Here is a 17,552-nt window from a genome sequence, read left to right as displayed (position 1 = left end):
GCTCCACATATATGGAGCCTACTTCACTTCTTCAGAAACCGAACACTCAGTAATAGGAGCAAATAACAAGAAACGTTGAGCAGGTAAACGGCTTGGTACATTTTCCAGGTATTCCTGGGGCTCCAGACTAGGTAGAAGACCTTCGGTAACATTATACTTTCTTTAAGACCTTCTGTAACAATATACTTTCTTTAAGCTGATGAGTATTACAAATTTGAAATCAAAGATATATGTGATCTTCCTCATTTTACACAATATACCACGGATGAATTAAGCCAAAGGAGCAGGAGGAAAGAACTCAGCTTTGAGCTTTACTTTCCTCCCCTGTTTGATATGTTTGTACCCGACTCCTCAATTCTTCAAAGGCCTGCATGCTCTCTGCATCGAAACCTCCTGCAAACTGAAACAATTCCAAAGTGAATGGTTATATAACCTGCTTAATAGAATGATCATCATGTCTCTCTTCATGTCCACTAACAGGGCTTGCCATTTTGGCAGATAATTCAATCTTTAAGTAGATAAAATGCGGTAAAATCCAGTTTCTGCAAGGTCAACTGAGCAGCTTCCAAAGTAAAAAACCTTCCATCACTAATCTCATTCAGTAAGTAGAAACCAGATAATGGAATATGCTCCAGCAGGCTAGCAGCCTGACATTTCAATCATTCGAACTAAGAAGGCATAAGAAAGGGAACAGTGAAGACTGTTGCTTTACCTGATGAACACGGAAGGCAAAACGCACTCCTTGGAGGGCTAAAAACTCCCTATTTGGTTCTTTCTCAGGTCCACTTAGATTATCAAGTTCTGATGCCACCCTCTTCATGTATTTCCTCGCCAACTGGACTGATGAAAGCTTAATCTGCAGATTCAAGAGTGCTGTTTTAGTCCTAACAGTTGTTTGTGCACTAATCAATGGACAGAGCAGATACCCGAGTTCCACATAAATTATGGGAAATGCTAGATTAGTAATGGCACAGAAGTTTCGGTTGTTCCAGCCAAAAAACATCAAATGAAATATGTGGAAGACACGATTTTAATTCTTACTCTGTATATACCTCACACACATCACTATTTTTGCTGATTGCATGTGAACATCATTTCCAATGTCCAACTAAACTCAATTAACTGGTTTCGCTGTGGGCTCTCACTGAGTATTCCATACCCAGAGAATCCCTGACAAACCTTTTACAAAATCAAACTTCACACATTATTAAACTATATAGATCCTAGACATTTTAAAACTGCATACCTTGCCCACGACACCTGAGTCTGATAACCAGTCTACTGGAATTCCAAACTCCCTGTAACGCGATATAGCCATATCTCGAGTTCGTAAGAGAGCAAAAACACTTTGCTCCACCCTGTCAAATTGAAACACACACTCAATTTTGAATGAAAAGGCAGAAGAGAATCTGATTCTTCTTGAAATAAAATGACCAGTTGCATTGATGGGGACTCTGTCATTACTTAATACCCCAAGAGACTTCCACGAGTCCACTTACTTTTCAAGCAAAGAATACATCTTCTTCAAAGCAGCATCACAGGGAAGTTTGGGATCATCAACAAAAGATGAAACCCGTCTTTCCAACTTCATTAGATCCTGGTACTCAAAAGCAGCCTCCCTTAATGCATCAGCTTTCCCTTCAGGCCAGTCAAAGTGTTTAAGGACTGCTCGCTCATCAACCTGAACAAAATATAATGCACTCTCAAAGATGGTCAATAAGCTTAAGATCACTTTCGTACTTCGAACCCTCACAGCTTGTATCCCCCAATGACCAGAAGGATGATAGTTTCAAGCAGTTAAATAACTCCAATATGTTAGCAAATGTTTCCTACTTTAATAACTCGTTTTTTTTTTTCAAGTTTTGTTTACACTGATGGGGATCTTCAAATTTTCTTAAGAACTTAATTACAGAGCTTGATGCATGACAATACATGTTATATATCAGGACATCAGAAACTTGGAAATGCACAAGGTAGTAGCCTAATCTGAGAGGATCAAATTCGTAAGAGGATATGGCTTTAATATAACGTCCACTTAAATTAACAACCGAATGGATTTGAGACGAGTTTACAGCCGCTAGCATCAAAATTTATAGCATGGCAGGAATCATGGAATCATTAGTCCTTGCAAACTTGAAAAGAACTATAGCATACCAAGAAAGAGAGTTCCTCATCGAGCCAGTTCACAAATGACACTAGATCCTCTATATTGGTAAAAGAAGCTGCCCTAACTTCGGTGGCCAAAGACTGAACAAAATCTCCTTGTGTCTCCACATCAGCTTTAACCTGAATCAAAATTACTCAGGTCCACAGCTTCCTTCAAAAGAAAATGAGAAAATACAAGTAAATTGTAAGATTATATTCACTTACAGCAAGCAAGAAAGCTGATCGGTTTTCAATCTCCCCTATCATATTGCTCCTGGCTTCTACTGCACTAAAAGCAGAAGAAGCAACTGACATTGTTTCTTTCTTAGCTTCTCGCTTCATCAAACTTTGATAGAACTCAACCAGCTCAGGGGCTCGATGAACTTTGTCACCAGTGGTCGGGCCTTTTGGCAGACTTCCTGGTGGGGGTGGTGGACGAGGTGGGCCACCAGGTGGCGGCGGCGGCGGCGGTGGTGGTGCACCTGGTGGACGTGGAGACGGAACAGGTGGGACCCCACTTGGGGAATTGGTAAGTGCAGCAACAGGAGTGGGACCAGAACCACCTGTTGGCTTAGGAGGAGGCCTTGGAACTCTTGGAGCTCTTTTCTCGATGTCCACAAGTTTCATCTTGCTCACTACATGTGTTGTATCACCCTTGTCATCAGTAGTTTGGTCACTCGATTCACTGGCAACTGCACTAGAACGACCAACCTTCTCCTGTATTTGAGCGAGTTTGGGTGGTAAAGTAATTCCTCTTTCAGCTCTGGCCCTACTTCCTGAAAATGAACCAAAATTTGGGATTGAATTTGAACCATCACCAAACTTTTTAGCTCTTGCTTGCTCTGCTTTCTCTTTGATTGCCTTCTCTCTCTCCAAAGCCAATTTTTGACGATCCTTGTATGCTGGATATTTGTCATCTAGCACACCTTCAACCGACCTAGACATGACATGGAAAGATGTGGCAACAGAGTAAAGAGAGGCATCTGAACCACCGTGTGTTCTTATTTGTGAAAGATTTGGAGAATCTGGATCTTCAAGGTCTGTTTCCTTCTTACCAAATGTAGTGATAGCCACACCATCACCTGCATTTCTCAGCATCAAAGCCTCCAATGGTCCCCTCGACATGGATGCTCTACTGGCTCTATTTGGTGAACTTCCTCCAAAAGACCTCACTGGTGACAAAAGATTGCTAGAATCATCTTTCCCTTTCCCCCATCTTTTCAGTTTCTGTATAAGACTTGGTTTCTTACTGAAACTACTGTACCTGCTAGAGGAGCTATCCACGGAAGTATTGTCGAAGTCTTCACTCCCTGGTGAAGATGGGTGAGATGAAACACATTCAAGATCAGTGTCTCCTTGCCCTCTTTCAGAACCAGCATATTCTAACAACAGGTGTTTGGCCTTTTCTTGAGATCTTGGACTCAAACTCTTGCTCAGTTCTCGAGCTGAGATCTTGCCATGAGGGGCCTGATAATTCCGTAATTCATACCTCAAACACGCATTAACCCAGCGTAGGTATACCAATTCTTCCACTTCACTGAATCTGTTCATTTGTAATCCTTCAACTTGCTTGTATAGGTCTTCATTTGCATGTCTCAAGCTATTAAGTTCTTCCCTCACTTTGGCGACCCTTTCAGTCTGCAGCACAAAGAATCCATCAAATTGCAAAAAAACAGTTTTATCTTTGGGCCCATGACTTTGACTTAAAGAACATGATTACAATGAATGCAAAGTATATACAGATAATTCAAGTGGGTAAATGTGAGAATCATACTACTGACCATGAGACAAGTAAAAATAGCTCTGGTGAGTTTTGACAGATTTGCTAAATCAGGGTTCTGAGATGTAAGCTACAGATTTGACTATCCTAGAACAATGACTGAAACAATGAGGACGGAAAGAAATTTAATTAAATAAATCTTCTTAATGTTCAGAATCAACACATAGATGACTGTCACAGACAGAGACCATAGTTTTTATGGAAGAATACAAGAAAAAAGAAAAGTGTTTAATCCCTCAGGAAAGAAAAACCACATTGATCTGCATGGCAAAATCTAATAATAAATATCATTGAAGAAATAAACCCATAACATGGGAACTCTTACAGAACATTGTGATATACTGTCGTCCAAGAACTCAAAAAAAGAAGAAGCAAACAGTCAAAATCGTATCAATAAATCAAAGAACTCTCCTTGTTTGGTTGTTTAAAGGCTTGGAGTGTCTTAAAACAGCAGTATAAGAAGCTTAGGTTCTTCCAAGGGCACTTAAGCCAAAGTCTGATGGTTCAAGGTTTATGTCATTTCTTTGTACAGGAATTTTGATAATCAACATCAAAATGGCCAGCACTTAGAAGATTCATGACCCAAAAATTAAAGGATAGTTAGTACATATAACTTAGCATCATACATCAAATCCTTGTTCCAACTACTTCATATATGCTTAGTATGCATATATCTACATAGTATATAAACATATAATGACCAGAAAAAAACATGTTGGCCTTTACAGAAAACATGTGTATTAAAAAAAAAAAAACTATTAGAGGAAGGATCACCATAATAGCAACAATCAACACCATATAACCAAAGCAGTAACTTATAATATACAAAGTAAAATCGGCAAGAGCTTCTATTCGCTAGACAACATACGAAATTAAACATTGATTTATGCATATTTTTTCAGTAACTGATGATGATTGATGAGCCCACACATGTAGTTGTTTAGTATATAACTTTTTTCACCTCTGTCATATTGGAGAGGGCTGTTATTCTAGTCTCAGCTGCATCCAACTTCACAGTCAACTCCCGCTTCTCATGCTGCAGCTCCTTGTTCCTTCTCCTCAGCTCCACCACCTCCACCTCCAAGTCTTTAACAGCTTTCAGCTTCTTCTCAAGCTCAGTGTCTCTTTTTGAAGCTTCTACCTCTTTTGCCTGTAGACTAATCACTTGGTGTTTAAGCATCAATAACTGGCCTTTTGTCTGGTTCGCATCAAGTTGAATTTGCCTTTGTAGCTCTTTAATCTTGTTTTTTGCTACCTCAAGCTCCTTCCTAGAAGAAATCCCTTGTGCAATTTCCTCTTGCAACTTTTTTCTCTCCGCTTGTAAAGAGTTAATGGTGATCTTCAACATATCTATCTCGACCGTTTTAATCTTAAGCTGCCTCTGTAATTCCATTATGTCCGATTCCTGCTCTTTTAGACCATAGTATTCAAGTAATTCACCTTCATGCTTAACTTCTCTGTCTTCCAATTCTTTTACAAGATTCCGCAACCGTTCTAATTCACTTGAGTTGCCTTCCACCTCAACTTCATAAACTAAATTCTCCTTTTCAGATTGTGAATTGGTTTCGGAAACAAATGTTTCATCAGGTAATTGAATCTCCACCTCTCCTGATAGTAGTTTCTCAAATTCTGGTAAAATTGCATCCTCATCATCCAAAAGAGTGGAATTGTTCAAATTTGGATTTATAATGCCACTGATTCTTTTAACCTCTTCCTCTTCTTCTTCCTTCGCCTGCAAAGGATTAAATTCAGTTTCTGATTGAGATACTGGGAAAGGATAAAGGAAACATTCCTAAAGAGTATCTGCTTGCTTGCAATTTTTTAGAAATAAAACTAGAAGGCAGTGCGTACCTCTTCCTCCACTGGAACGTCTCTAGAATCTCCACACAGCTCCTCTTTGTCTCCCCCAACCAGACGTTGTGCAAAATCTTCTTCTCCATTTTCTGATAACACATGAATATCAACTGAGACTAAAGAGAGATGACAGATTTCAACATGAAAAAGAAAACGTTATAGAAGTTTAAATTAAGTTATATATTGCACTAAATAAGTCTAACAAAGGTGTAATAATTTAGCAAAAAAATGTCATAGCCAACAAATTCAAAATACATGAAATATTCTGAAATAAGTTTTTGCTCAAAGTTTAGAAGTTTGTACCTGTCGGCTTTTTGGAGTTGGGCCTGGGGCAGTTTACCTGCTTAACTGCATACGCTGCAATTGAAGCAGCAACTAGGAATCCCAATCTGACTAGCATGTAGATGTTAGAGAAAAGCCCTGTCCTTCATTAAATCTGAATCCTATTTCCGAAATGTCAAGTCATCATCCCTAGGTACAAGTGTTTGACGAGACACTTCCCTGCGATGAGCTACACTGAAGCTTCACAAATATACAAATCACTTATCAGAAAGAACCTCGACGAACCTGAACAAAACCCTTCACCCCATCATGAAGCCAACCGCATCTCTAAATTTATAAAACCCAAATACAACCAATGAAAAATCTCCTATATCTCCAACATAACGATAAGTATACGTCCAAGGCTTCCCCATGCTAGAACTCCAGCCCACCACCAAAACTAGTGGCTGACCCTCTTCTGCGAAATTTACTGTACCCTATCACAACCTCAAAGAAAAGCTCCAACAAACAGAACTTACACAGAGACAAAATACCCATGTAGCAAATCGGTAATAGACCCAGAAGTAATTTCGTTAGGCAGTCTCCGCTTCCGTCCCGTAGTTACTAGCATATTGCTACAGACCCTCTTGCAGTAGTTGTAACCAGAAAGCACGAAAGGGGAAGGTTCGAAAAGCGCAACCTGTCATTTAATTTGTAGCCATTTGTCGACTGGCTGGTATAAGCCAAAGCAAGTAATTAGGTGTTTCTATGTGCTTTTTTCCTTGACGCTTTTTTTCGTTTGGCATCTATTGCAATTCTCCTGTGACTGGACTAGAGAGGGTTTCATCTTTGGCAGCATCTACACAGCAGAGCTAAAGATAGCATTTGTTTTCTCCATTATAAGAAAACAAAAACCAATAGTTACTTAACACCCGATAAAACAAGGATATATCAGCACAGCGGAATCACTGGCTGAGGAATCTTTGGCATTCTCCGTAAAAGCCGCCTCGGGCTCCAGCGAAACATTCACGATTTCACGTCCTTACGTTTTGCCGCAGTAGCAGACAAAATTTTATCTGCAGCTTCGTGGTCTTTACATGTCGGGACAACAGACGTCATTCGGGTTTGCTGACTCCGTTGCTCTCCGTCTCCGAGGCACCTATCGTAGGTGCAAAGCGAAATCAACAGCTCGACCTTGCGTTACCTCACCGTCCAATGCTTATCAGAATATCGTCACCGTTCTGCGTTACCTCACCGTCCAATGCTTATCAGAATATCGTCACCGTTCTCTTGACAAATACTCTGTTTGGAAACAAAAATAATTACATCAGATTGTGTTTGGAAAGAAAGAAAAAAAAAAGAAAATACTCTGTTTGGAAACAAAAGTAATTATATCAGATTGTATTTGGAAAAAAAAAATTCTTATTCGGATATCTACGAAAAAAGAGAGAGAAAATGGTAAAAAAAATATAATTTTTCTTGTTTGGATACATATAGAAAATAAAAAGGAAAAAAATACTAATATTTTAAAATTTTGTTGATTAAGATTTTCTCTCGAAGTTTCTATTTTTTTTATTTTCTCCCTATGTTTTTCATTTTGTGAGAAATATTCATTAACTAAATATTTTCTTTTTTTCAAAGATTTCTTGTTGTCAAACAAAAGAAAATAACTTTCTCCTGTTCAAAGTTGACAACTTTATCATACCACTTATTCTTTTACTTGTAGTATAAAATAAATTTTCTTATCTATACTTGCTTATTCCTTTTAAGTAATGTCACGATTTTGTTATATTCACGATGATTTTGTTACGTAAATGAAAAAAATGAATTATTTTTATTGATAGTTTGTTAAATATTTAGTTGTTCTAATTATTATGCATTTGCTTGATAGTTTGTATTTACTTTGTTTGTCATATTGATTTGAGAACTATTTATCTTTATTTGAATATTTTATTTACTTAATTAATTTTATCATGCATTTGCTTGATAGTTTACATTTACTCAGTTTGCCATATTTGATTTGTGAATTTTCATCTTTTTTTTTTTTATCTTCTATTTATAATTGAGAAAGAGAAAGAATCTAAAACCAAAAACTAGATTTGAATTAACGTTCCTTTTTTATACTTTGTTTTTTATGGTGCGTTTAATTGAGTATTTAATACAATCATTAATTAATATAATATAGTTTTTTATTAATTAAGATATTAATATATTTTAATACTACATGTTAAATTACTATCAAGTGTAGTAACCATGTTTATTTTGGTTAATTATCTGTTTAGGTATATGTTCTATTTAAGTATATTATAAAAGGTTACTCATTTTCTTGTTTATATCATAATTTTCATTCAGGGGCACCAACACTGGAATCTGTTTTCCAGTGCATTTGAACTCGTCTACACTAACACCCAATGATGAGTTAAAGTTGAATCAATTCATTTAAGATGAATTGAATTCTTCACTTCATTTCAAGTTCATTGTGGACTAACCCCCCTCAGTGGTCTTGTCTAAGGAGTTTTTTATTAAGGTATGAGGTTTGAGAATTAGAGTTTAGGGTTTAGGGTTTTGGTAAACTTTAAATGAAACTCTCACTTTATCTTCTTAACTATCAAACTTAACTATCAAATGACACAAGACCATATCTTCCCTACTACTAGATACTTTGCTAAGGGTATGTACAAGCCAAGAAATCAATTATATCACAATCTATACAAAAAAAATTATACTTGCAATAATATCATCTTACAATTTATAGACAAACTGTAACACCAAGGCTTGGTGTTGAAGTGGTCTTGTTTTTTTAAAAGTGGATAAAAGTCTAAAATCCAAGACATTATATAAACTTGGGTTAATATAATATAATTACTCAAATAATACTAACATATTTATGTAATTGTCACATTCTTTTCCATGAGCTCAATTAAGTTTGTTTCACTTTGTATGGATCCACAAGAGTGTTTATATATTTTTAAATTTATCGATAGCATTTAATGAGTGGGGTGTAAGTAATTTTAGTGATACCATATAGGTACAAATGTATTATTTTTAAACCTATGAGAATACATTATTGTTAAGCACTTAGCCAATACTATCAAAAAAACTGGCCTGGTAGCATAGGTACTTAACCCAGGACCATAACAACACACCCTACCTTCGCGAGTCGACGACCACAACGGCTTAACACTTAGCGACGAGTCCCGAGTCAGGGTCCCATAATCCCTTATGGCCTAGCGTCCGGGGTTCGCGATCACCCAAGTCGGGACTCTCCTCGGGGATTTGAACTCGCGACGTGAGAGCCCACTCTAATACCAAATGTTAAGCACCTAGCTAATACTACCCAAAAGACCGACCTGTTAGGAGTGGAAGACATAGGTATTAACCCAGGACCATAACAATTATACTTAGGGGTACATAGGTAATTATTTTCTTATTTAAATTTTGATCGGTAAGTTCTAAATATGATCATATATGATATTTCCAAATACAAAGTTTTTCCATATAAAATCATATAATAAAGATCTAATAGACCTTTACCCTCTCTCTCCTCTCCCTAGATTTTTGTATATAACAGATTTTTCAATCATTTGTTCGTTTTTTCTCCTGAATTATGATAAATTTTATTAGAGTTTAGACAACTGGGTGAGAATTGGGGTAGCCCTAACGCTATAATATATACATAGATGAGATTTTAAGTTACTTATATTAAATTATTATTTTACCCCTTGGTTTAACTTATTGTATTTAAACTTAGGTCATACTTAAAAATGCGAGATATACAGGGTCACATCTAGAATTGGACCAACTTGGCCTTAACTAGTACGGTCCGCTAAATGGACAACCGGTCCAAATTTTAATTTCCGTGGCAAATCATGAATCGCTAATCGCGACTCCGCTGCATCCGTTGCTTGGCCATAAAGCTCTCTGCGGGCACCGATACTACGCAAGGTCCAGACCGACAAAAAGCCTAGTTAGTATTCCTCGTACTGCTCTTGGTGAAGGAGATGGAGGCCGCAAAATCGATTCATCACAGTGTTTCTGAGATTCAAAACGATGCTCTTCGGTTCGGATTACAAGGCGTAAAAAGCGAAATTGTCGCCTCTCACCCTCTTCGGTCTCTCCGTGAATTGGTAGCTTTCGACGATTAATTGTGTTTTTAAGATTTTTCCCGCTCCTTGTCGTCGGAGGTCTTTTATACATATGTTCTTTAATCTTTTTTTAGTACAATTTTTTTCCTTTTTCCTAGTATTACTTTTCCCACCACTTAATCCTAGTCTCTGTTTCTTTTATTCGTCTCTATTTTATTCTTTTCCATTTTTTAGCAAAGGAAGAGCGACGCAGTAACGGAGCGGAGGTTTCTTGAAGCCACTTATGGATCAGCTATGGCTTTAAGAATTGATCTGGACACGCAAATACTTTCAAGGTTTGTCTATCAATTGGATCTGATGATTTTGAAACATTATTGTTACATTACCTGAGTTGTTCAACTTCATAGATTTTATCTGTGTAGAAGATAAATGAGTAATTGTATTTGAAATGAATTTAGACGGCGTGAAAACAGTTATACGAACAAATTCGTCGAGTAGCACATTTTAGGTGGCAGACTCTATAATGGTTATCTAGGGATGAGTACAAATTTTCCTATTTGACAGTCTACTGGAGACTGCTTATGATACATGTCCTAAAACCGTTTGTCTTGACCTCTAACTAGTAGATCCTTTTTAAAATAAACGGCTTCTATTGTTTGCTTGCTAAGGAGTCACCCATCTCATAAATATCGGTGATCACATCTTAATGCATATTTGTGTCAGATAATGTGGGTAACTGCTTCAGGCATGTAACTCGGGGTCAAGTGATGGGATTACTATCTTACCCGTTTAGCATTGTCTTTCTTACTAACTGCTATATAAATGTGATTGTACTGGTGGTGTAGAGTGAAATAAATTAAGTAAAAAAAAAATATTTTACTTAGAAAGCAATTAGCACTTAATGATTTTTAAGAAATAAAAAACAGTTATCTTGTTTGATCCTGTGAATGTATCAACCACTGTTGCCGGTAAATTTATGATATTCAGAGTTGTGGCTCCTTCTCATGATCAGTAAGAGAATGTACAGGAAATACATGTATACCTTTGATTTAGGAGCTCTTACCACCGTTAGCTGATGTCTTCCAAAGTCATCAAGTGGAAGGGAGATTAGATTTTGGCTCCAGTTGGCTGATATTTCTATTTTACTGCCAACAAGGTATATCTATTGGTGTGTTAATACCTCTCTCGCTCTCTCTCATTCTCATTTTGACCAGAATGGTTTACTATATTGGGTAAGAAGAGATTCCAAAAGCATTATCTCTTGGGTTTCCAAGAAATCAGCCCCTCACTGGAGTTTAGGATCCCTATTTGCCACAATAATAGATATTACTGCTTTGAGAGTAATGGAGTGAAAGCAAGCTCTCCATGAAGAAAACTCTCTTCCGTATCATTTATCGAAAGGAGAGTTTTCTGAGGGAAAATTGCTGTTCGGAATTTCTCCCATTGTAAACTTAGGGGATTTTCACCCTTTTTTTTTAAACTACCCTTGTTTCTTATACTTCATCTCTTTGCCATTAATGAAAGCTTCTCACCATTTTCAAACAATAAAAAAAACGTAAGAAGCTTTGAGTAATGGAATTGTTGCAATTTCTTTATTGTGGGCACCAAGCCCTTGTTTGACTTGTGAGTGCTGCTTTATTACTCCTCCAAGCAGCGATTTCTGTCTTCTGCTGCTCCGAGTGCAAATTGCATACCAAATTTAGTTCTTATATGAATTTAGTTTTGTCTGCCTTCTACATTAGTAGGTTTCAGCATATGACCTGAATGTATCCCTCCTGTAGAAGTCAGGGTAAAGGTCCATTTTTGGTTCACCTTTTTTCAAAACTGCAATTGTTTATGTTGAATGATCTCTTTCCCCTACCTTGGGCTTGCCATATAAAATTAAGGGAGATTAATGAGGACGTAATATATGGGACAAATGTTGGATGCTTGGAATGCTATATGATCTGCATTGGCAAAAAGCTTGTGACAAGAATCTAAATATAGGTATTAGGATAGTGATACTTTATGGAACAGACAATTGGGAAATTAAGAAAAACCATGTGTGAAAGAAGAGAGGGATAGAGATGAAAATCCTGAGGAAGATGGATGATGGAAAATTAGATGACGAAAATTAGGAAAAAGAGTATGTAAGAAAACAGCTGAGACTAGCATTAAGGACAAGAAAATGAAGGATTCCCATTACAGATGGTTTAGGTGTTTTATGAAGACACAGCAGTAGTGCACATGTCAAAAAGAATGTATCAAATTTGGTTGATGCACGTGCAGGCAATAAAGAGAAGACTTTGAAGAAGACAACTTGGCAAAATACATAGCTGGTCAATAGTCTTTTTGATAACGATGATGATCTGTGTCATGGGGAAAAAACTAACATGTAATCCAGAGCAGAGAGGATTGAATTTAGTTAAAAAAAATCTCCTTTTATGGAAATAAATATTTTAGTATAGATCTATCTATTGAGTATTGTTCCCCTTGACTACGTCGCTAAATCTGATGTATGCAGACCCCTCTTTTAAAAAAAAATAAAAAATGAAAAGATCCCTCCTTCCTTATTATCCTCTAGTTGTATGCTCTTCTGTTGTGTCTCATATTCATCACTCTCTTTCTTGTTACTGGTTTTAGTCACATAGAGCTGAAGTATTGTTGGTAAAAAAAGACACACTGAAGATTATAGATGGATTTTTCTTCTTCTTCTCTGCCAAAAGAAAAACAAAGGATGAAACTCCAGTTCCAGGATCTTGTGTGAGACAGCAAGCTAGCTGAAAAAATTGCTGTGTTTGTGGAATTGAAAAGCAGGAAGGAAAGACAAAGATTGTTGAGTTTGAGTAAATATTGATGATCATTCATAGGGATTATTACACATAATATGATTTCTGTGATTTAATTTTTAGTAGGATTGTAAATGGAGTGAATTCAGATCGGAAGTAGCATAATCCAAATCCACTCTGTTACAAGTATTAGGTATTTGAAATTTCGGAAGCACCATCAAGAGAAGTGTGAAATGTTCAAAACCAAAGTGTGAGAAAGATAAGAGTTTAGAGACGTCTCTTCACTATTTATTTGCACTAATGTCCCTGCTCCCCTTGGACCATAGGGAACTACCTTTTGGGGAAAGCACTAAATGAACTCAAAAATATAACTTCTAACACTCCCCCCTCAAGGTGGAGCACATAGTGCTGACATTGAGATATACCAATTTGGTCTTCAAAATTTGCAACTTGTCATTGTCTTTTGGGTTTATATGTGCCTTCATCTCTTGAGCTTGCACTTATAGGACAGTTGTTGGACTTATGTTTGTCAGCATCAACACACTTATAGTCTCTCCCCCCTCAAGCTAGGGAGTGCATGCTAATGATCGCCAACTTGAACATAATAGAAAATACTTAATTTGTTCATCTTCCCCCTCAATAATAGCACACCAACTCAAGCTGTCGAATTGGACAAAAAATATGAAGTAGAACAAATATTGAAGAGAATATTATGGTCCTGGATCTGACACAAGGATTCTTTGGGAGGATCTGCAATCTGCCACGGGTTACGGGTCTTCCAAGCATTACCGTAGGGGTAGTAGGAAGACATGGGGAAGACGAAGATCAATGGAGGATGAAAGAATAAGTGGGTTTTTGAGGAAAACCCTAACCTTGGATCTCACCTCTTTACACTAGATTAACCTAATGCTTAATACTTCAATGCTTTTGTTTCTCATTACTCTTACCCCTTAAATAGGGTTCACTCGGATAGGGTTTACAATAAAATATTCTAAAAATACCCCTATGACCTAAAACTGAAATAAAATAAAATAAATTAAATAAAACAACTAAAATAATAATGTATTGCATGCATAACATTTAATGTTATTGCGTGCATAACAGAGAAGGACTCTCACAACCTTGACTAAAGGGTACATAAGAAAAAAGGTAAACTTATATGGGTGGCACAATTAGGAAAATTTGGAATCAACAAAAAACATAATACAATTTCGAACAGAAAATCATGATAACAATCACTAAATGGGATGTACTTGAATTAGATTGTGTGGAAACAATTTCAACTACATAGTTTTTCAAGTAAAGACAACCCCCATATGAGTCAATTAGATCTCAAATAGAGCTACCACCACCTAGTGGTAGCAGAAAGCCAAACTCTCAAGGACTACAGTAGAAAATCTATTGAAGAACAACAAAGTGTGGGAAACAATATGCAAAAGCAAATAGTATAGTGACCTTTGAAGCAGGATGGAATTTTGATGTGTGGGCAACAATGCCGCAGTCGGCAGTGGTGCCTAGGATGGAATTTCTCGTCACACTTGAAGTAGAGGCCCTGTGTGCGTCTGTCTTGCGCTTCTGCTTCTGATAGCTAGCGTACTGGGAATTTTGCCATGACGGGAGGGTCGGGGAGGCTGCTAGATTGGCCGCAGTGGCACTGCTGCAATCGCCGCCAATTGCTGCGTTTGGTTCAGCTCACCAAAAGGGCTGATCCAGGACGACGCAATGTCAATCGTCCCGATCCTGTGCCCTGGGCCCATCCCACTTAATAATCTTCACCCGAGCCAAAGCCGAGTTACGCATATCGATCGGTTGAGCCAGCTCCATGAGTTTGACGAGTGATGTCAACGGGTTGACTCGTAACTCGGGTCAATTTTTTGTTTTTAATCCTTTGACGAAGGCTCCCATCAAACCCTCATTGGAGACTTTGACCAGCGCTACCGAGAGTGACTCAAACCACTCCCAAAATTCTGCCACCAATCCTTCTTGCGAGAGCTCTAGTAGGATTTCGTGCAATGTCCCCATTTGCGACGACTTGAAACGGTGGATGAGGGCTGCCCTAAACTGCGCCCAGCTTGACATTGACGCTCTACATTCAGCCTTCCAAACAGATGACTGTTGCCTAAATCTGATCGTCCTCCTGAATGCCGTTGATGGAAAAGTATCTCTCTGCCTGGTTTACCCAGCCGTAGGGGTCTTCTCCTGTAAATACTGGTAAGTCTTGCTTTCTTCCCCTTCATTTTGTAACTTCCAAACCCAAAATATCTTTTTCTGGTGTTACTGAAGGCTCGCACCGACGTTTCTTCCACCGGCGATTTCCCTTTTGCTGCACCCAACATTCTCCCTCGGAGCTCCATGAGTAGCTCGTGAATTGCTCCCATATCAGTTCTCAATTCTTCCATTCCTTTTTTCAGTCCTGAAACCTCCTTCTCGGCAGACTCCATCCTTCCGTCCATCTTCGATTTCACTATGCCCAATTTTGCCCCTGTTCTAATACCAGTTGATCGAAAACCAAAGAAGAAAGAGTGATTACCTAAGACTTCAAGGGTCCCGACCTCCCAAATTCTAAATTCTTCTTTGTTGCCCTCCTCTCCTCCAAATCCTCTATTCCCTTATTCTCCCACGGTTGTCCGACCTCAACTAACAGTCCTAGGAAGGACAGTTGGCCTGTGTTGTTGCCTCCCCTTCTGTCTTTCCTCCAATCCTCACTTTTTCTCCTCAAATTTCTTTTTTGTGCCTGCCCCTTCTCTCATATATTCGGTAACTTAAGGTTCTATGACCCTCTTCCTATTTTATACCTCAATCAATAGTAAAAAAATTACAATAATGTCTTTGCTCCCCTTAAGCTCTAGGAATTTAGTTTTTACAGGAAAACATTTTCATAAAAAATTAAAAAATTAAAAAATAACTTCTAACAAGAAGAAAATCAGATATATGTTTCCGAGTCCAATAACCTAACTTGCATAACCTTTTTGTACTTTATATAGTTTTAAAACCTTTTTAATTAAAAAAAGAAAAAGTAACATGCAGGGTTGGGTCTATGCCTTAGTAGCCACTTGGAGGAGTTTCTAGTGTGAGGTCTAGTGTTTAAGTCTCACCTGGGTAAGGGGTTTGAACATTCAAACAAAAGGTAAAATGTCCTCTCTTTTGTTTGAAGAAAGGTAGTGCCATTTTTTCAAAAATAAAAAAATTGTTAACTTTGTGACCAATATGCATCATTGGATATACATCTAATGGCTTAAGTTTTAGATCGGATATTAAACCCTAGTCGTGTGTTTCCAGTTCCACTTGGTAGTGTCGATATATTATTGGTGATTAAGGTTTGTGGGAACTCCATTTCGGATAATTATCCAACTTTTGAGCTCATATTTGAATAGGATTCTAATATTTGGATCTGTTGTCGGGGCCCCCTTTTTCATCTTTCTCTGAGGCTTTAAATAGTTCTCCCCCTTGTGGACTTTAATTGTTCAAACTAAATGGATGTAAAGGACTATCATGCCTCGTAATTGAGATTTATTTATGTAGACTCTGGAGGATTACAATGCTTATATATATGGATGTAACTAAATATTTATGACAACCACTCGATCAATTCAGTTGGTTTTTTTTTAAATGTATTGAACCGATATTGGGTGGTTTTTTTAAAAGCATAACTGCCTGTTCTTCTGCTCTCTCTCTCTCTCTCTCTCTCTCTCTCTCTCATTATTAATCAATTATTTCATTAACTTTGCTTAAATATAATTTTTTGCATTACCGCTATCAGATTTCAGAGACCTCCTGGTGCTCTCCCATCCTCCAGGTTAGGTTTGGAGGCCCTTGACAGCAGTCTGGACTACTTTGGGTTTGAAGATTACTTAAATGGTATTTTTGATCTCTGTCAAATGTTCTTTGGTTGCATGAACTATAAATGTTACAAGAATTTTATGGCATGGACTACTTTGGGTTTGAAGATTACTTAAATGGTATTTTTGACCTCTGTCAAATGTTCTTTGGTTGCATGAACTATAAATGTTACAAGAATTTTATGGCATAGAGGGAGAACAGGTGAATCGGACATGCATATAGAGCAAGCATTCATGTTTAGTTTACCCTAATACTACAATATCCATTATTTAATCTGCCAACGAGAGCATTTACATAATGACCCATTGCCTGTCCTTTATCCTCCTTTTCTGAAATCCATACCACCATCTGCTAATGCTTTTATTATCTGCAGACCCACGGGATTCAGAGACTTTCAGACCGGTGGACATGCATCATGGAATGGAAGTTCGACTTGGTATCTCAAAGGGACCGGTTTGCCCTAGTTTCCTCTGAGCTAATTCTCTAGGACTCCCTGGTTAGAATATGCAACAATGAGAATTGCTATTATGTTTTCTTGAGCTTGGAATACTGTATGCATGATCTTTCTTGCGAATTTCTTTCAGTGCATTGATGATGCTTAATACCCTTTCCAGTTAGTCCTCCAAAAATGTGGTTTTAGTCCTGACATGAAGATACAATGCGCGGTTAAACTCCATAATTTGGATGCACTACTGGCTCTAGTATTTTCTTATTGAATCAATATTTTAGTTTAATGGGGATTTTTTTTTTTAATGTGTATGACAGTTTCATACTCATATGAGGTGACATCACATCTTATAACTATCACCATAGATGGAT

General features: G+C 37.6%; 2 protein-coding genes across 3 annotated transcripts; one reads left to right on the top strand and one right to left on the bottom strand.

Annotated features, from left to right (window-relative positions):
- Positions 1-45: 45 nt before the first annotated feature.
- Positions 46-7,132, bottom strand: LOC137936692 (protein CHUP1, chloroplastic). Its single transcript, XM_068781519.1, has 9 exons — positions 6,083-7,132; positions 5,777-5,868; positions 4,887-5,657; positions 2,371-3,783; positions 2,155-2,286; positions 1,500-1,681; positions 1,247-1,358; positions 713-856; positions 46-400 (listed from the first exon to the last, which is right to left on the bottom strand). The coding sequence occupies exons 1-9, from the start codon at positions 6,177-6,179 to the stop codon at positions 299-301; spliced, it is 3,045 nt and encodes a 1,014-aa protein (XP_068637620.1). The 5' UTR covers positions 6,180-7,132; the 3' UTR covers positions 46-298.
- Positions 7,133-9,942: 2,810 nt separating this feature from the next.
- On the top strand, positions 9,943-17,467 carry LOC137937040 (cyclin-B1-2-like). 2 transcript variants are annotated; one of them, XM_068782069.1, is made up of 4 exons: positions 9,943-10,167; positions 10,360-10,460; positions 16,690-16,751; positions 17,107-17,467. In XM_068782069.1, exons 1-4 carry the CDS (start codon positions 10,042-10,044, stop codon positions 17,205-17,207), a joined length of 390 nt encoding a protein of 129 aa, XP_068638170.1. In that variant the 5' UTR covers positions 9,943-10,041; the 3' UTR covers positions 17,208-17,467. The 2 variants fall into 2 exon arrangements, with proteins under 2 accessions (XP_068638170.1, XP_068638168.1); XM_068782067.1 differs by having other exon boundaries at positions 9,947-10,167; positions 16,654-16,751.
- The last annotated feature ends 85 nt before the right edge of the window (positions 17,468-17,552 follow it).

This window comes from Aristolochia californica, unplaced genomic scaffold (assembly GCF_029961685.1).
Source record: "Aristolochia californica isolate CCGP_79_NKW_82.1479 unplaced genomic scaffold, dmAriCali1.0.hap1 SCAF_7, whole genome shotgun sequence".
NCBI lineage: Eukaryota > Viridiplantae > Streptophyta > Magnoliopsida > Piperales > Aristolochiaceae > Aristolochia > Aristolochia californica.
The sequence above is the reverse complement of the archived record's forward strand: the minus strand, read 5'-3'. Positions and strand labels throughout refer to the sequence as shown.